Source organism: Bos javanicus, chromosome 18 (assembly GCF_032452875.1).
Source record: "Bos javanicus breed banteng chromosome 18, ARS-OSU_banteng_1.0, whole genome shotgun sequence".
NCBI classification, from domain to species: domain Eukaryota; kingdom Metazoa; phylum Chordata; class Mammalia; order Artiodactyla; family Bovidae; genus Bos; species Bos javanicus.
The window spans coordinates 55,050,025-55,070,900 of record NC_083885.1 but is presented as its reverse complement, the minus strand read 5'-3'; the positions used below and the strand labels follow the sequence as shown (position 1 = coordinate 55,070,900).

General features: G+C 39.8%; 1 protein-coding gene and 1 pseudogene across 1 annotated transcript; both read right to left on the bottom strand.

Moving 5' to 3' along the window:
- Positions 1–18: 18 nt before the first annotated feature.
- Positions 19–1,996, bottom strand: LOC133229445 (vomeronasal type-1 receptor 2-like; annotated as a pseudogene).
- A 7,609-nt stretch (positions 1,997–9,605) lies between these two features.
- On the bottom strand, positions 9,606–10,608 carry LOC133229877 (vomeronasal type-1 receptor 4-like). Its single transcript, XM_061386635.1, has one exon. The coding sequence runs from the start codon at positions 10,554–10,556 to the stop codon at positions 9,606–9,608; it is 951 nt and encodes a 316-aa protein (XP_061242619.1). The 5' UTR covers positions 10,557–10,608.
- Between the last annotated feature and the right edge of the window lie 10,268 nt (positions 10,609–20,876).

Sequence of the window (20,876 nt, the reverse complement as noted above, 5' to 3'; positions counted from 1 at the left end):
CAGACTTTATTGTTGGCTTCATGCACTGGTTACTAGAGATGGTGGTAGAGACATGTAGAGACTGGACCATATCATGAGGAACACGAAGAGGAGATCTCAAATCACCATGACGCTCAAAAATTCCATTGAATTGTGTGGTGTGGCTTGCATAGGTTGACAGCAAATTTGGAAAACTCAGCAGTGGCCACAGGACTGGGAAAGGTCAGTTTTCATTCCAATCCCAAAGAAAGGCAATGCCAAAGAATGCTCAAACTACCACACAATTGCACTCATCTCACATGCTAGTAAAGTAATGCTCAAAATTCTCCAAGCCAGGCCTCAGCAATACATGAACCGTGAACTTAGATGTTCAAGCTGGTTTTAGAAAAGGCAGAGGAACCAGAGATCAAATTGCCAACATCCACTGGATCATGGAAAAAGCAAGAGAGTTCCAGAAAAACATCTATTTCTGCTTTATTGACTATGCCAAAGCCTTTGACTGCATGGATCACAATAAACTGTGGAAAATTCTGAAAGAGATGGGAATACCATACCACCTGATCTGCCTCTTGAGAAACCTATATGCAGGTCAGGAAGCAACAGTTAGAACTGGACATGGACCAACAGACTGGTTCCAAATAGGAAAAGGAGGACGTCAAGGCTGTATATTGTCACCCTGCTTATTTAACTTCTATGCAGAAACGCTAGGCTGGAAGAAGCACAAGCTGGAATCAAGATTTCTGGGAGAAATATCAATAACCTCAGGTATGCAGATGACACTACCCTTATGGCAGAAAGTGAAGAGGAACTCAAAATCCTCTTGATGAAGGTGAGAGTGGAGAGTGAAAAAGTTGGCTTAAAGCTCAACATTCAGAAAACAAAGATCATGGCATCTGGTCCCATCACTTCATGGGAAATAGATGGGGAAACAGTGGAAACAGTGTCAGACTTTCTTTTTTGGGCTCCAAAATCACTGCAGATGGTGACTGCAGCCATGAAGTGGCTTTCTCCTTGGAAGAAAAGTTATGATCAATTTAGATAGCACATTGAAAAGCAGAGACATTACTTTGCCAACAAAGGTCCGTCTAATCTAGACTATGGTTTTTCTGTGGTCATGTATGGATGTGAGAGTTGGACTGTGAAGAAGGCTGAGTGCTGAAGAATTGATGCTTTTGAACTGTGGTGTTGGAGAACACTCTTGAGAGTCCCTTGGATGGCAAGGAGATCCAACCAGTCCATTCTGAAGGAGATCAGCCCTGGGATTTCTTCGGAAGGAATGATGCCAAAGCTGAAACTTCAGTACTTTGGCCACCTCATGCGAAGAGTTGATTCATTGGAAAAGACCCTGATGCTGGGAGGGATTGGGGGCAGGAGGAGAAGGGGACGACAGAGGATGAGATGGCTGGATGGCATCACCGACTCGATGGACATGAGTTTGAGTGAACTCCGGGGGTTGGTGATGGACAGGGAGGCCTGGCGTGCTGCGATTCATGGGGTCGCAAAGAGTTGGACACGACTGAGTGACTGAACTGAACTGAACTATTGCGAAATTTCGTCTGGCTTCTACAGTTTTAATGACGTGGATATAGATGAGCATGTTGATGACCCAGAAGAAAAGGGAAGAAGGGTAAACACATGTAGAGAGTTTTGATTTAAGCCATGCCCAATTAGACTGAATAGGACTGATGGTGACGGCTTGGTAGGCACTCAGGAGAGTGGTGGTACAGATGGAAAGACCCTGGGTAACTCTGTATGTATACAAAGTTGCCTTACAACCTATATCATCCAGAAAATATCTGTCTCCAAAGGATGACATGAAATGTGGTATCAAGTTAAACATGATATTCAAAATGTTGACCAAGGTCAAGTGTATGAATATTAAATCTATTGGATTTTTCATGTGATAATGAGTTAAGAAGGTGTACATATAGAACATGAAAAGCAATGAATTTCCCATGAACCTGACACAAATTTGAAACATATGGAAAAAACCCCAAATTTCATCACTTGTAAACATATCTTATTGATTTTAAATATATTAATTAGGTTTACCTGGTTTGTACTGAAACAAAATAGAGTATATTGGGAAATTATAATGGAGCTTGTTAAAGAAATTAATGACTGACAGTTCAGGAGGAGGACAGGGTGCGAAATGTTCCACTCTTCTGTATTTCAGGCCCCAATACGGAACTTTCAGAGACTGGATTCTTGAGAATTCTTGAGAACCTTAGAGAATTAGGTTTTATGAAGCAGGTGGAATTCAAATACTAACACCCTATTTCTAGTATATTGGGACTTCCTTGGTGGTGCAGTGGTTAAGATTCCATGCTGCCAATGCAGGGGGCGTGGGTTCAATCCCTGGTCAGAGACCAAAAGTTTAAAATAATAATAATAATAATAATAACTTATATAGTATGTTACCTAGAACATATTGGGCCTATATGAAATTTGCATGTTAGAGGGCATTTTTTCTTAAAAGTATTAGATCCCAGCTTGTTTATCCCCCCAAATGGCCACAAGCCAACAACCATGCACTTGGCTTCAGCTTCCTCAGGTTTGGTAGACTCCATAGACATCCCCTGGAGAAGGAAATAGCAACCCACTTCAGTATCCTTGCCTAGAGAATTCCATAGACAGAGCTGGAGCTTGGCAGGCTACAGTCTATGGGGTCACAAAGAGCTGGATGGGACTGACTAACACACACACGCATAGATATCTACACAGGTTACCGCTTCACAAACTGACCTGGTTGACCAGATGTCCCTAGATTCCTTTTTAATATCTGGATCGATATGTTTTAATATTCTAAATTTTCTGTAGAACACCGTATTCAACAGTTCTGGCACATAAAAAGAATTGTGTGTACATACAGTACATGTGTGCATGCTAACTCATTTCAGTTGTGTCTGACTCTATGCAACCCCATGGACTGTAGCCCACCAGGCTCCTCTGTCCAATGGGATTCTCCAGGCAAGAATCCTGGAATGGGTTATCATGCCCTTCTCCAGGGGATCTTTCCGATCCAGGGACTGAATCTGCATCCCTTATGCCTCCTGCATTGGCGGGTCGGTTCTTTACCACTAGCGCCATCTGGGAAGCCCCATATAGTACATACATAAATGTAAAAATATAAGCACAAGGCCATATGGGTTTCCCTCGTGGCTCAGATGGTAAAGAATTTGCCTGCAATGCAGAAGACCTGGGTTCGATCCCTGGGGCAGGAAGATTCCTTGGGGCAGGAAGATCCTCTGGAGAAGGGAATGGCAACCTACTCCAGTATTCTTGCCTGGAGAATTCCTTGGACAGAGGAGGCTGACCGGCTATAGTCCATGGGGTTACAAAGAGTCAGACATGACTGAGTGACTAACACTTTTCACTTTTCAGTGAGACTGTTCCACTTTCCTCAGTTCAGTTCAGTCGCTCAGTCGTGTCCGACTCTTCACGACCCCATGAATCACAGCACGCCAGGCCTCCCTGTGCATCACCAACTCCCGGAGTTCACTCAAACTCATGTCCATCGAGTCGGTGATGCCATCCAGCCATCTCATCCTCTGTTGTCCCCTTCTCCTCCTGCCCCCAATCCCTCCCAGCATCAGAATCTTTTCCAATGAGTCAACTCTTCGCATGAGGTGGCCAAAGTACTGGAGTTTCAGCTTTAGCATCATTCCTTCCAAAGAAATCGCAGGGCTGATCTCCCTCAGAATGGACTGGTTGGATCTCCTTGCAGTCCAAGGGACTCTCAAGAGTGTTCTCCAACACCACCGTTCAAAAGCATCAATTCTTTGGCGCTCAGCCTTCTTCACAGTCCAACTCTAACACCCATACATGACCACAGGAAAAACCATAGCCTGGACTAGACGGACCTTTGTTGGCAAAGTAACGTCTCTACTTTTGAATATGCTATCTAGGTTGGTCATAACTTTCCTTCAAGGTAAGCATAAATACTATCAAGATTTAGAACGTTAAATGGATAGCAACACAGAAGCTGCAAATACTAGAAAATAATATGAAAGTATGATTAACTCTGTCAATAGATTTGGAAATTTGGGAGATATGGACAAATACCTAAGAGTTAACTTACCAAAAGAAAGATATTTGTGTCATAGAAGGTCATACGTAGACAATGCTCCTCATGGTCAAATTGAAGAGTGGGTAAAAATCATTCCATAAGAAATTCTAAAGAATGCTTGATGGTGAAGTATGGCAAACACTTCAGAAACAAATAATATATACAAACAACTGCTGAGGATAAAAAAATGGAGAACCTTCCATTAATCACATTATGAGATTAGCATGACCCTGGTAGCAAAACATAACTTATAATGAAAAGGACAATAATATGAGATTATTTCAGAAACCAAATTAAAAGCAATCCATCAAAATGATTGTAAAAATTGAGTCCACAATATGCAAAAAGAATCAAGCACTTGGCCATAGAATTATCCCTAACTGGAAGGTAATTTTAACATTTGAAACTTCATCTGTATGATTGCTCACAAGGAACAAAAATATATTGTCACTTCAGTGTATGCAAAAAAATCATGTGACAAAATTCAATATGTACTTAGGATAAAAATGTTTAGTTATGTAGCACTAGGAAGGAATGATCTTGTACTCAGACAAAAATATTTACAATGGCAGTTGTTGCTCAGTTGCTAAGTCATGTCACACTCTCTGTGACCCCATGGACTGCAGCACAGCAGGCTCCTCTGTCCTTCACTATCTCCTGGAGTTTGCTCAAATTCATGTCCGTTGAGTTGGTGATGCTATCTAAAAGCAGCAGTAGTATTATATTAAAGGCTGTGTACTGAAAGCTTTTCCTTTGAGATCGGCTGTGAGTAAAAATATCTGCTTCATCACTTCTATTTTTCATGTTTCCAGATTCCCTGAACTTTTTTTTTTTTTTTTTTGCCCAGCAGCATGGCTTTTGAGATCTTAGTTCTCTGACCAAGGATCAAACCCATGCCCCCAGCCATGGAAGCACAGAGTCCTAACCACTGGACCACGAGGGAAATCCCTCCCTGGGCTTTTTGGTAAAGAAAGAAGCAAAAAATTAGAAAGAATTATTTACCACTATCTTTTATCATTAAAATATTCTGTAAATTTTAAGAAGGGAACTGATATAATCATTGGTTAAATGATTAGAATTTTTAAGAACAATTTTCAAGAGTCCTGAAGAGTCAGAACAAAAATCATTTGGATTTCTATATGCCAGAATGAAAATTTTAAAATGCAATTTAAAAAATAGCATCGTTCACAAACCATGAAAATTTGTTGAACCTAGGAATTAGTACATAATAAGAAATGTATTGGAGAAGGAAATGGTAACCCACTTCAGTATTCTTGCCTAGGAAATCCCATGGACAGAGGAGTCTGGCAGGCTATTGCCCATGAGGTCGCAAAAGAATTGGACATGACTTAGCGACTAAATAACAAGAAATGTACAAAACCTCTAAGAAGAAACGATGTTATCAATTAATGTAAATGTGACTCAAGTACTCTAAAAATAAAATTAGCATATTATAATTTGAAATAAAGGATATTATAAAAATAGAGTGATGTGGGGAAAAACAAAAGCAGGTATAACAGAAGATTGTAAAAATGAGAAATTAAATGAACCTGAGAGGCATGACATGATATCAAATATAGATAAATATCAACTAAGGTGTAGAGTATAAAGGTGAAAAGTGAAAGTAAAGCATAAAATAAGGAGCAGTATTAGCCAATACATGGAATGGTTTGGAAATTTCAAATGTCAAAACACAATGTAGGAAGTGTGATAGATATAGTTTTAAAGTAAAATATATTGTGAATAATAAAATAATACAGGGCAGGTATAGGAAATACTAAAGAAAAAGAATGAAGAAATGAAAAGTAATATCTATGGAGGAAAGGAGAGATAGTGACAATATCATGAGAAAAAAGATAAAATACAATCATATCAAACAGAAAATTGATGGAGGATTAAATTTGAAATTTAAAAGAAAGGCAGTCTCTGTAAGGAAGCTTAGGATGGGGAATGGGAATCTTGAAAAGATTTTCGTGCCTCTCTCTTGTCAAAACTGAGTATCTCAGATCCTTATTAAAAGCAGCCAGCCTCTGCAAAAAACAAGAGGCTTTTTGGAAAGGCTGGGTCTGACCCGCAAAGCCTCCCAGGGGTTCCCCTTGTCACCTGCTGTCTCCAGCATCTTGTTGGGGTCATCCTGATGTGCCCAGAGGGGCAGCAAATTGCTCTCCCAGATGCAAAATGATTCTCATGGTAAACTTAATAGGATTATTGATGAGGAGACAAAGTCATCATCTGAGGATGTAATTTTCCCCCCAGTTGAACTGCATTAAAAAGTAAACTTTAGAAAATTAGAAATCAAAGTTAGTTGCCACTCCACTGATAGAAACTCCCCGAGGACTTGATAAAACCTGACCTCAGAGCAGCTCTTCAGAGCAGAAGTTCACTTTTCCAATTCCCTTGTTGTGCTTCCTCTTTTAGGGCTTTCTCCCCGCCAAGAGCTGCTAGCTCTTGTGAAGTGTAATTGGCACTGTGTAAGTTTAACTCTGTAAAGTCTGCGATCCACGGGGTCGAGAAGAGTCGGACACAACTTGGTGACTAAATCCCAACAACAAAAATTTAAGGTCTACAGTGTGTTGTTTTGATGCAAGTGTTCATTGCAAAATGATTCCCATAATAAAGTTAGCTAGCATCTCAATACCTCACAGAATTAGCATACTGTTAATAATGAGAACATTGGAGACCCACTCTCTTAGCCACTTTCACATATACAGTACAGTATTGTTAACTATAGTAAACTCCAATACTTTGGCCACCTGATGTGAAGAGCCGACTCATTGGAAAAGACCCTGATGCTGGGAAAGACTGAGTCCAGAAGAAGGGGGCGATAGAGATGAGCTAGTTGGATGGCATCATCGACTCAATGGACCTGAGTTTGAACAAACTCCAGGAGATAGTGAAGGACAGGGAAGCCTGGTGTGCTGCAGTCCCTGAGGTTGCAAAGAGTGGGACATGACTTAGCAACTGAACAACAGCTACTATAGTAACCATGCTGCCCTTTAAGCTCCCCAGAATCTATTCATCTAAGAAATGGAAGCTCATACTCTTCAACTCAGATATCCCCATTTCCCCCACACCCCGGCCCCAAACAACCACCAGTCTGATCTCTGCTTTTATGAGTTTGGCATACTTAAATTCCACATATAAGTGAGATCATACAGTATTTGTTTTTCTCTGCCTAGTTTGTTTCACATAGTATAATGCCCTCAAGGTCCATCCACACTGTGGCAAGATTTTCTTCATTTAAAAAAAAATTTTTTTTTAATTGAAGTATAGTTGATTTACACTGTTGCATTAATTTCTGGTGTATAGCAAAGCGATTCAGTTATATACATACATACTTTCTTTTTTATATTGTTTTCCATTACGGTTTATCCCAGGATATTGAACCTAGTTCCCTGTGCTCTACAAAAAACCTCATTTACCCATGATATATGTAATAATTTGCATCTACTAACCCCAACTGTCAGTTCATCCCTCCCCTTCTTCAGTTTTTAATAACTGATAATATTTCAATATAGAGACAGGAAAAAAATATATATATGTATACCACATTTTATCCACACATTCATCCACTGATTAACACAGAGCTTGTTTTGACATCTTGTTGTTCAGTTGCTAAGTCATGTCCGACTCTTTTCGACCCAATGGACTGCAGCACACCAGGCTTCCCTGTCCTTCACTATCTCCCAGAATTTGCTCAAACTCATGTCCATTAAATCAGGGATGCCATCCAATCATCTCATCCTCTATTGTTCCCTTCTCTTCCTGCCTTCGATCTTTTCCAGCATCAGGGTCTTTTCCAGTGAATCGACTCTTTGCACCAGGTGCCAAAATATTGGAGCTTCAGCTTCAGTATCAGTCCTTCCAAAGAATATTCAGGATTGATTTCCTTTAGGATGGACTGGTTTGATCTCCTTGCTTTTCAAGAGTCTCTTGGGTATATGAATAATGCTACAAAAATGGGGTACATACATCTCTTAAAGACGGTAATTTCATTGCCCTCAAAATAAACCCCAAAGTGGGGTTAGTGTATTCTGTGGTGCGTGTTTGCTCAGTCTGACTCTTTGAGACCCTATGGACTGTAGCCCTCCAGGCTCCTCTGCCCATGGAATTTCCCAGGCAAAATTACTGGAGTGGGTTGCCATTTCCTACTCCAGGGGATCTTTCTGACCGAGGGATTGAGCCCACATCTCTAGGGATTGAGCCCACATCTCTCGTGTCTCCTGCATTGGCAGGTGGATTCTTTTCTATTAGTGCTGCCCTGGGAAGCCCTCTGTCTTATACATAGTGGTGTACATATGTTAATCTTATTTTCCTAATTTATCCACTCTCTCCCTCCCCTTTGGTAATCATAAGTTTTATTTCTATGTTAAAGTTCAATTTTAAAAGCTCATAGAGAACATGAAATTTCTTCAAAGGAAAAGAATCACTCATTTCATTTATACCAGGGAAAATTGGAAGTCAGGGGGAAAGTGAACTATTAGGGGTTAAGCCCATAATCCTATGCCTGGGCAAAGCAGAATACATCAAACATTCTAAACAAAGATTCAAAGTCTATGTCACTTTCATCATAACCCTGAGGACTTAAAGCAAACAATGAATTGACTGAACAAAGGCTTCAAAACAACACAAGCTGAAGATGAAGAAAAATGCTGCAGAACCAAGAAATGTGCAAACTCCATCTATTTAAAGCAAATGTTGCAGCAGAGTAGATAGGAAAGTGTCAGGCTGTGTTTAATAAAGAATTATTGAAAAGGGAGGGACACATTTCATTAACGTTATCGTCACATAGCATATTGAAAATTGCAAATATATGAGCACAGCATTCGCGGGATTATTATCGTGGATAGATTCCCACAGACATTGAAAGACATCTCCTGCAGGGCGCTGTGCGTTAGGGTGACAGCCCCAGCACTCCCGATTCATTTATCCTGCTCAAATTATTGCTTTCCTTTTAAGAAAGATTTATTTTAGTGAAATATTGTTAACTTACAATGTTGTGTTAGCTGCTTGAATAATTTATAGCTCTATCACGTGGATTTACATTTTTTAGAGAGCATTGCATATAATCTCCCCAGTAATTATATTTTGCCTGTGTTAATCACCCATGCATGCCCCACTCTTTTGAGAGCTTAGAACATGTCTAATGCCTAAACATGCTATATCTATTTGTTAAATAGACAAATGACTTTCCCTAGAGCAGTGCACATTAATAGAAATATAAGGTGGGTCCCAAATGTAATTTTAAACCTTCTAGTAGCTGCAGTTTAAAAAAAAGTAAAACAAAGCAGATTATTTAATGATATGACTCTACTACATTTTGTTTAACCCAAATTATTATAATAGAAACAAGTAATCCATATGAAATAGGAAAATTATTAACGGGATGTTTATGTCCTCTTCTTCCTTGTGAGATTCAAATCTGTGTGTATTTTTAATTTACATTTCATCTCATTTTAGCCGACTAGCCCCATTTTAAGGATTCAAGAGCCACGTGGCATTTTCTTCTTTATATAAATTATTCCAGAGACCCCCTACATTGCCTGCAGATATCAGGTCATCTCTTCACTGTTCTTCGAGAAAAGGTCATTCTCATCTTTGAAATGGAAGAAATACATTTGGAAACAATTTTATTATTTTTCATCAGCACAAAAGGGCAGATCACTGGATAGCAGGAAGAAATTATTCCATTCATTCTCTTCAGTCTCCAATTTTTCTCATGTCTATAAAACAGATAAAGGGTAATAAAATTGTCTGAGAAATAAAAGAAGACAAAGCAGCTGACTAGGAGAAGAATGATGTGGGTGGCTTGGATTTCAGGAGAGGGCCGGGGAGAGAGGGTGGGGCTGTGAATATGCGGGGCTCTCCGGCGGTGTTTGTAGAGAAGGGTCACCATGTAGAGACTGGACCACGCCATGAGGCTCACAAAGAGGAGATCTCGAATCAAGATGACACTCAAAAATGCCATTGAATAGTAGTGGTGTTCCAACTGGTTAGTTTGGCAATATAGTGTGGAATACCCAGAACCAACAATTGTGAAGTTGAGATTGGCTACTACTGTTTTGATGATGTGGATATAGATAAGCATGTTGATGACCCAGAAGAAAAGGAAAGAGGGGTAAATACACGTAGAGAGTTTCAATTTAAGCCACGCCCACTTAGAATGAACAGGACTGATGGTGATGGCTTGGTAGGCACTCAGGAGAGCGGTGGTACAGATGGAAAGACCCCGGGTAACTCTGTGTGTGAACAAAGTTGCTTTACAACCAACGTCGTCTAGAAAGTGTCGTACTCCAAAGGATGACATGACATCTGGTATCAACTTGAACATGATGGTCAAGACATTGACCAAAGTCAGGTGTATGAATATGACATCAATGGGCTTTTTCAGGTGAGACCGAGTTATGAAAGTGCACATTTTTAACTTGAAGAGGACCGAGTTCCCCATGAGCCCAATACAGATCTGAGATATGAAGAAAAATTCCAAAATTGCATCACTTGCAAGCATTATCTTAATCCTGTTTTATGGCTGTCATTAGGTCAACCAGACTTCAAACAAAGCAAAATAGATTATATCCTGAAATTATAAATTATAGGGTCTGTTCAACTTTTCTGTATTTCAGACCCACATATGGTGCTTTCAGAACTGGATTACAAGGATTCTTGAGAATCTTTGAGTACAGAATTCAGTTTTATGAAGAGGGTGTAATTCAAATACTAACATTAATTCTAGTATATTACCTATGGCATGTTGGGCAAATTAAAAAAAAGACAAATTTTAATTTGCATCTTAGAAGGCATTTTAAAGAACATTGATTTACTTGGCTGCACTGGATCTTAGCTGCGGCACGTGGGATCTAGTTTCCTGACCAGGGATTGAACCCAGGCCCACTGCATTGGGAGCATGGAGTCTTAGCCACTGGAGCACTAGAGAAGTCTCTAGAAGGCATTTTTGGCACATACATACAATAGAATTCTTTTTGTGTGCATGCTAAGTAGCTTCAGTCGAGTCTGACTCTTTGCCACCCATGAACTGTAGCCCACCAGGTTTCTCTGTCCTTGGGATTCTCCAGGCAGAATACTGGAATGGCTTGCCCATGCCCTACTCCGGGGAATCTTCCCTACCCGGGGATCAAACCAGTGTCTCTTTGTCTTTTGCTTTGCAGGTGGGTTCTTTACCACTAATGCCACCTGGGAAGCCCCAGTAGAATACTACTCGGTCATGAAAAAGAACTGCAGCAACATAGATGGATCTAGAGAAGTAAGTGAAGTAAGTGAGAAAGAGAAAGGCAAATACCACATGACCTCACTTACCTGTGGAATTTAGAACATGCAAAATCCAATCTATCTATGAAACATACACCGACTCAGAGACATAGAGAACAGCTTGTAGTTGCCAAGGGCTGGGGGAGAGGAATGGATTGGGGGTTTGAGATTAGCAGATGGAAACGGTTATATATGCATGGATAAACAACAAGGTCCTACTGGATAGCACAGGCAACTGTATTCAATATTCCAGGCTAAACCATAATGGAAAAGAATGCAAAAAAGAATGTTTAAAAGATGATATGGGGAATGCAAATGAGAGGCAATGGTAAGGCAGGAAAGCTGTGTACAGACTGGTTCCAATTTGGGAGAAATCACTCATAGAAAGAGCAAAAAACAGAGGTGTAGTGAGTGTTTCTCTGCTAACAAGATTCCCTCCAGGAAGTGAGATTCAAGAATTATTTTTAACTCTCCAAGTTTTTTCTATTTTTAATTGACCAAATATAATGAATGTGCTAGCCACAGGGACTTCCCTGGTGGTCCAGTGGTTAAAGAACTTCACCTTCCAGTTCAGGAGGTCGGGGTTCAATCCCTGATCAGGGAGCTAAAAGCCCACATGCCTAATGGCCAAAAAAACCCAAAGTATAAAACAGAAGCAATGTCATAACAAATTCAATGAAGACTTTAAAAATGGTCCACACACACACACAAATCTTAAAAAAAGAAAATGTATGCACAAATCTATATAATATTTCTTGAAAAAAGAAAACATTTTTCCTAAGAGTATCGAATTGCATTTTGTATCTGAACCCATATGTTTCAATAGTCTGACATTTCTAGAGAATGTTACACTTCTAAAACCTAAAGAGAATCATATGTATTTGAAGTTCGTGTTTAGAATTTTAACTACATTATACAATACCTCTAAGACAATTACCACTTAAGAATTCAACTCAGAGTCTTCCCTGGCATTCCAGTGGTTAACACTCTATGCTTTCAATGTAGGGGATGCAGGTTCAATCCTTGGTCCCGGAACTAAGATCCTACATGCAGCGCTGCATGGCTTCCCGCTCCCAACACAAATCATCTCATATAGAACTTTCCAAGTGGACAATTTACCTCATGCTGCCTTTGTCCCATTGGTCAATTGCATTTTTCAGTGACATTTTCTGTTCTTAATAGTAAGCACTACAGAGTTTTGGCATCTAATCGCTAATGGTCATGGATGCTGCTAAACATTTTACAATATAAGGGTCTGTTCCCACAACATGGAATGTTTTTTTAGCCTTAAATAGCAGTCATACTGTGGCTGATAAAACCCAAACTAATCAATATTCCATGTGTATTGCTGACTGCAAAATATCTCCAATCCATATCTTCTTGTAAACAATTTTATGTGCTTGTTACAAAACCAGAATTAGTCAGCTTACAGATAGAGTGTAAGAATGGTATGACCTCCATTAAGGCTGACATTGAAATTCACAAGGTTATTACCTCATCCATGTTTCTTGGAATTTGGAGTTTTCATGATTTCCGATTTCCTAGGCTTTGTAATAAAGTAAGAAGAAAATTAGAAAGAATTTTTTATCACTATCTTTAATCATTAACAGAATCTATACATGTTAAAAAGGAAACTGGTAGAATCATCAGCTTCATTTTTAGAATTTTAAAAACTGACATACAAGTTTACTGGAAGCAAAGTCAGTATAAAAATCATCTGAATTTCTGTATTCCAGTAGGATATTTGTTTTAAAATGAAATTTAAGGAATTATACATCTCAACAGCATAAAAATGTCTTGAACCCAGGAATTAATATATATTTAATAGAAAATATGTAAAGCCTCTAAGATAAATGATGTTATCAAGCATTTTTAAATGAAAATGAGTGTACTGTAATTCAATTTGAGATAAGAACTTATATACATAAAAATAGAAAGATGCTGGGAAAAACAAAAGTAAAGATAAGATTATAAAATAGTAATTAAATGAAACTGAGAGGCATTGCATTATATCAAATGTAAATAAATATCAGTTAGGGTGTAGACTATAAAGAGACCCAAAAAAACGTTAAAAAAGAGGAGGCATTTGTCAAGTGAAATTCTTTGGAATTTTAAATAGCTTTTAAGAAACAAAAAAGTCAAAAGTACAATGTAGAAAATACGATAGAGTTTTAAAAGGAAAATGAATTGAAGACAGCGAAAGAGTAATAAACACCTGTTCATTATTTAAGTAATTTAAGAAATTTAAGAAACATTATTTAAGAAATACTAAAAAAGGAAAAGAATAAAGTATAAAAAGCAACATACCTGAAGGAAAAGAAATCGTGACAATATTGTGAGAAAGAAGATAAATATATTCATATCAAAAAATTAGCAGATTATATCTGAGCAAATAATGAAGTCTCTGTAAGGAAGCTTGGGACTGGGAGTGAAAATATTGAAAAGATTTTTAGGGACTTCCCTGGTAGTCCAGTGGTTAAGACTCTGCGCTTCCCATTGCAGAGGGCATGGGTTTGATTTCTGGTGGTGGAACTAGGCTTCCACCGCCTCCTCAAGAAAATTAAAAAACGATTTTATACCTCTTTCTGGCTCTCAAACCACAGTGTCTCAGATCCTTACTGAAAGCAATTGGCTTCCCCAGGAAGGTGGGGCATCTTGGAAAGGCCGGGTCTGACCCGCAAAGACTGTATATGAGGGATGGGATGGCAGAGCGTGTCCTCCCAGCGGGTCCCCTTTGTCACCTGCTGTCTCCAGCACCTTGTTTGTTGAAGTCATCCTGATGCACCCAGAAGGGCAGCAAGTTGCTCTCCCAGAAGCAGAATGATTCTCCTGGTAAACTTATTAGGTTTATTGACAAGAAAGCAAAGGCAGGATCTGGGGACGTACTTTTCCCAGGTTGATCTACATCATTAAGTAAACGTCAGAATCTAGACAAGTGATCAAAGTTAGTTTCCACTCCCTGATGGAAATTCCCCCAGGACCTGATAAAAGCCTACCTCAGAGCAGCATCTCAGAGGATATGTTCACTTTTCCAACTCAGCCTCCTCTTCTGAAGCTTATTTTTTAAAACATCTTTTCTGACACAAAGCAATATATAACATGGGCTTCTCCAGGGGTGGTAGTGGTAAAGAACCTGCCTGCCAATGCAGGAGACATAAGAGAGCCGGGTTCGATCCCTGGGTCGGGAAGAGCCCCTGGAGGAGGGCATGGCAACCCACTCCAGTATTCTTGCCTGGAGAATCCCATGGACAGTGAAGTCTGGCAGGCAACCGTCCATGGGGTCGCAAAGAGTTAGACATGACTGAGCTGACTTAGCACAGCAGCACAATATATAACATTGAGTAAATTTAAGGTGTGATGATTTGAAGCAGGTATATATTGCAAAGCGATTATCATAATAAAAGTTGGTTAACCTCTCAATACTTCACATAATTACCATCGTTTTTTTGTGTGATAAGAATATATTTAAGTCAGCTCTCTTAGCAACTTTCAAGTGAACAATACAGTATTGTTAAGTATACTTTACTGTATACTGTATACTGTATACTAAGCTGTCCCTTAGATTCCTCCAAACCATTTATCTTAGAACTGGAGATGTATGGCCTTTGACTAAGATCTCTCCATTTTCCCCACACCCCAGTCCCTGACAGCTGCCCTTCTGCTGTTTCTATGAGTTTGGATGTTTTGGATATCACTTGTAAGTGAGATCATACAGCATTTGTCCTTCACTGTCTAACTTACATCGTTTAATGCTCTCAAGGTCCAGCCAAGGTCTTATAAGTTTCTTTTTAAATTTTTAATATTTACTTATTTTTGGCCATGTTGCACGTTGGATCTTAGTTCCTCAATTAGGGATGGCCTGAGCCCCCTGCAGTGGAAGCTCGGAGTGTTAACCAGTGGTGGCATTGTTCAGTCATTCAGTCGTGTCTGACTCTCTTCGACCCCATGGACTGCAGCCCGCTAGGCTCCTCTGTCCATGGGATTCTTCAGGCAGAATACTGGAGTTGGCTACCATTTCCTTCTCCAGGGGATCTTCCTGGCCCAGGGATCAAACCTGAGTCTCCTGCATTGCAGGCAGACTACCTTCTGAGCCACCAGGGAAGCCCCCAATATCTAAAGTAAATTGATGCAAAACTGGAATTTGGTTTTCTATCTACTGAGAGGACAATTTAAAAAAAAATTGATCTGCACTTGATTGCTGTTGCTGTTGTTCAGTCCCTAAGTCCCATCTAACTTTTTTCGATCCCGTGGACTGTCACCTGCCAGGCTCCCCTGTCCATGGGATTTCCCAGGCAAAGATACTGGAGTAGGTTGCCATTTTCTTCTCCAGGGGATCCTCCCTGACCCAGGGGTCGAACCTGCGTCTCCTGCACTGGCAGTTGAATTCTGAGCCACCAGGATTTCTAATAAACTTTTTCCTTACCTTTAAGTCATTTGCCTAAATAAATAAATGAAGATCTTGTGCCGTGTCAAATTAGTTATGCTCTATGTTATCTTCATCATGTCTTTGTTTTTTAAGTAGATCTGGTCTTGATAGCATTAAAAGATCTACGTTTTCCCTTAGCTTCTGTATTTGCCTACAAAATCTTTGTAATTTTGGTTAAATGGATAACTAAGCATTGTTTCCAACTGACCTATTTGACTAAGTGTTTTAAAACCCTTTAATCTTTTTTACAAACTTTTAGAACATTAAGTTAAATTCTAAACAAGGTCTTCTTGACTTTGGACTAACTTTAAGATATTCAGAGGCCCCTGAAATATCTCAAAGATTTGTTTTCTCTCCTTATTGAGAAAAAAGAGATTAAACTAACTAGGTATATTTGATATATTAAATTACATGGGAAGCATTGTCAAATAAATAACATTAACAGTTTATTAACAATGTGTCTATAGAGGTATTTTATAAGTGTCCCGGAAATTGTAGGAAATTCCTAGAAGCCGTATAGGTCCTGCCATGAAATTTTATCTGTCATCAAAATTAAGGCTCATACAAAAAGACTGAATTAGAATATCAAGAAAATACCCTGGGCTTCCCTGGTGGCACAGTGGATAAAAATCTGCCTGGCAGTGCAGGAGACACGGGTTTGATCCCTGGTCTGGGAAGATCCCACATACCATGGAGCAACTAAGCCCTTGAGCCACAACTGCTGAAGCCTGTGCACCTAGAAACCCATGCTCTGCAACAAGAGAAGTCTCCGCAATGAGAAGCCCAAGTACTGCAATTAAAGAGTAGCCCCTGTTTGCCACAACTAGAGAAAAGCCCTAGGAGCAATGAAGACTCAGCACAGTCAAAAGGAAATGAATACACAGTTTAAATACCCTAAATGACTTTTATGAAAACATATATACACAGTCACCCTTCTTAATTTGGGGTGTCATATCCTTCAGACAACCTGATGAATATTCTTATAAAATGTTTTATCTATTTACATAAACTCAACATCATAAACATGATTTCATCAAGATGAGATATACCCCCTGATATAGGTCAGAAGATCTATAGGTTATCAAATCCCTGGATGCTGGATATAAAAAAAAAAAATCTGCAATACAACATCTTTTGTAAAGGACTTTCTCTATTTGATACTTATAAAGACTCAGAAAGGAATGTCTTCAAGAGTAGAAATTCATCACCTCGGGCAATATTATGCAAAGAAGCATTTATATAAGACTTTATAAGATGAAATTAGTAGAGGAGCTATGAACTGCCTTACACTTTTTGAATAGTGTGGAAACATAGGTTAAAATTTTGAATTGTCACTTGACCCCAAAAGCCACCTTTAGAAATCAGTTCTATAACATAAGAGCACCTATACACAGAGAAAAGATATGGAAAGATATTCCCTGAACTGTTATATGTAGTGGGGAAAAATAAAACCAACTGAATTCCTGGGAATAGTGGAATAGTTGAAACCAATGTGGGAGAATCCATATCATGAAACAATCTCTGACTCTTTCATTGAGTTTTGTCTGTATGTGCCAATGTGTTTTGTTAGGATGGGGTGACTTTGTCACACTGTTGGTGGAGCTGACTCTGTCATTTTGGGGTCCTCAGCTACTGGTCATCCTTCTTCTACTGAATCTTCCCCATGTCATCTCATCTCCTGCCCCACGATACTGTCCAGAGATTCAAGGTCACCTACATGATGAATCTCCTCTTGCCCAGGCAGGTTACCATCTTGCTTGGGTCCTGTCTATGTGTTTGGGACTTCAAGCCTGCAGTCACATTCCAGGGCAGCCGGACACTTGCATCTCCAGGTCTTGGCATACCTGGTCCTGCTTCCAGGTAAATGTCTGATCATTCAGATAATAAGAGTCTTTGGGTTTCTTGGTGTGATTTTTTGGCCCAGTATAGGAAGGGGCGATGCATATGTCTCCTTCGTCATTGCCAGCATCCTAGATGGCTGGACTCATGTCTAGCCCATATAGACACCCAAGGAATATTGTGATAAAGGAATGTTGCCACGCTCTCCATTACCCTTAAAGATCAAACTATTTTCTCTTGTGTAGTTGTCTTTCATTTGAAAAAGATTTTTTTTGCCTAGCCAATAGCATCCTAAAACCTTAACAGGCATAATGTCTGGCAACAATATTTCAGTTTAAAAAAAAAACAAAACTTTTAATAGGCAAAGCCTGGATAAAATACGGCAATTATGAATGGCTGGGTTTTTGGATTGGTGAATATCAATAGGATGCAATTAAAAAAAAAAAAAATAGGTGGGACTTGCCTGGTGGCCCAGTGGCTAAGACTGTGCTCCCAATGCCAGGGGCCCGGGTTTGATCCCTGGTCAGGGACCGACATCCCACATGCACCAACTAAAGATCCCAAGAGCCACAACTGAGACACAGTGTAACCAAGATAAATAAAAAGAAATATTTTTTTAAAAAAGGAAAACCTGCCATTTGGAACAATTTGGGAAACTGAGCATTATTATGCTTTTCGAGATAAGTCAGACAGAGAAAGGCAAGCCACATGATCTCATTTATATGTGGAATCTAAAAAAGCCTAATTCAGGATAAATATCCAATGGTGTTGCTTATATGTGGTGTCAAAGAAAGTCGTACAAATGAACTTGTTTACAAAACAGAAAGAGAATCACAGGTGTAGAAAACAGCCTTATGATTAAAAGTAGGGGTGGGGAGGAGGGTAAAGTGGGAGATTGGGATTGACATATACCCAATGCTGTATATAAAAGAGATAACTAATAAGGACCTACTTATAGCACAGGGAACTCTACTCAATACTCTGTAATGGCCTATATGGGAAAAGAATCTAAAAAAGAGTATATTTATGTATATGTATAACTGAATCTCTAGTCTTTCCCATTCTGTTGTTTTCCTCTATTTCTTTGCATTGATCACTGAGGAAGGCTTTCTTGTCTCTTCTTGCTGTTCTTTGGAACTCTGCATTCAGATGCTTATATCTTTCCTTTTCTCCTTTGCTTTTCGATTCTCTTCTTTTCACAGCTATTTGTAAGGCCTCCCCAGACAGCCATTTTGCCTTTTTGCATTTCTTTTCCATGGGGATGGTCTTGATCCCTGTCTCCTGTACAATGTCACGAACCTCATTCCATAGTTCATCAGGCACTCTATCTATCAGATCTAGGCCTTTAAATCTATTTCTCACTTCCACTGTATAATCATAAGGGATTTGATTTAGGTCATACCTGAATGGTCTAGTGGTTTTCCCTACTTTCTTCAATTTCAGTCTGAATTTGGCAATAAGGAGTTCATGATCTGAGCCACAGTCAGCTCCGGGTCTTGTTTTTGTTGACTGTATAGAGCTTCTCCATCTTTGGCTGCAAAGAATATAATCAATCTGATTTTGGTGTTGACCATCTGGTGATGTCCATGTATAGAGTCTTCTCTTGTGTTGTTGGAAGAGGGTGTTTGTTACGACCAGTGTATTTTCTAACATTTCTTCTAACAGAAGCAGAAGATATTAAGAAGAGATGGAAAGAATACACAGAAGAACTGTACAAAAAAGATCATCATGACCCAGATAATCATGATGGTGTGATCACTCATCTAGAGCCAGACATCCTGGAATGTGAAGTCAAGTGGGCCTTAGAAAGCATCACTACAAACAAAGCTAGTGGAGGTGATGGAATTCCAGTGGAGCTATTTCAAATCCTGAAAGATGATGCTGTGAAGGTGCTGCACTCAATGTGCCAGCAAATTTGGAAAACTCAGCAGTGGCCACAGGACTGGAAAAGGTCAGTTTTCATTCCAATCCCAAAGAAAGGCAATGCCAAAGAATGCTCAAACTACCGCACAATTGCACTCATCTCACACGCTAGTAAAGTAATGCTCAAAGTTCTCCAAGCCAGGCTTCAGCAATATGTGAACTGTGAACTTCCTGATGTTCAAGCTGGTTTTAGAAAAGGCAGAGGAACCAGAGATCAAATTGCCAACATTCGCTGGATCATGGAAAAAGCAAGAGAGTTCCAGAAAAGCATCTATTTCTGCTTTATTGACTATGCCAAAGCCTTTGACTGTGTGGATCACAATAAACTGTGGAAAATTCTGAAAGAGATGGGAATACCAGAGCACCTGACCTGCCTCTTGAGAAATCTATATGCAGGTCAGGAAGCAACAGTTAGAACTGGACATGAAACAACAGACTTGTTCCAAATAGGAAAAGGAGTACGTCAAGGCTGTATATTGTCACCCTGTTTATTTAACTTCTATGCAGAGTACATCATGAGAAACGCTGGGCTGGAAGAAACACAAGCTGGAATCAAGATTGCTGGGAGAAATATCAATAACCTCAGATATGCAGATGACACCACCCTTATGGCAGAAAGTGAAGAGGAACTCAAAAGCCTCTTGATGAAAGTGAAAGTGGAGAGTGAAAAAGTTGGCTTAAAGCTCAACATTCAGAAAACGAAGATCATGGCATCTGGTCCCATCACTTCATGGGAAATAGATGGGGAAACAGTGGAAATAGTGTCAGACTTTATTTTTTGGGGCTCCAAAATCACTGCAGATGGTGACTGCAGCCATGAAATTAAAAGACACTTACTCCTTGGAAGGAAAGTTATGACCAACCTAGATAGCATATTCAAAAGCAGAGACATTACTCTGCCAACAAAGGTTCGTCTAGTCAGGGCTATGGTTTTTCCTGTGGTCATGTATGGATGTGAGAGTTGGACTGTGAAGAAGGCTGAGTGCTGAAGAATTGATGCTTTTGAACTATGGTGCTGGAGAAGACTCTTGAGAGTCCCTTGGACTGCAAGGAGATCCAACCAGTCCATTCTGAAGGAGATCAGCCCTGGGATTTCTTTGGAAGGAATGATGCTAAAGCTGAAACTCCAGTACTTTGGCCACCTCATGCGAAGAGTTGCCTCATTGGAAAAGACTCTGATGCTGGGAGGGATTGGGGGCAGGAGGAGAAGGGGACGACAGAGGATGAGATGGCTGGATGGCATCTGGGTGAACTCCGGGAGTTGGTGATGGACAGGGAGGCCTGGCATGCTGCGATTCATGGGGTCGCAAAGAGTTGGACACAACTGAGTGACTGAATTGAACTGAACTGATAACTGAATCACCTTGCCGTACA

Bases quoted from the DNA above. Each gene is read 5' to 3' on its own strand.
- LOC133229877 (XM_061386635.1), bottom strand. From the start codon at position 10,556: ATGCTTGCAAGTGATGCAATTTTGGAATTTTTCTTCATATCTCAGATC.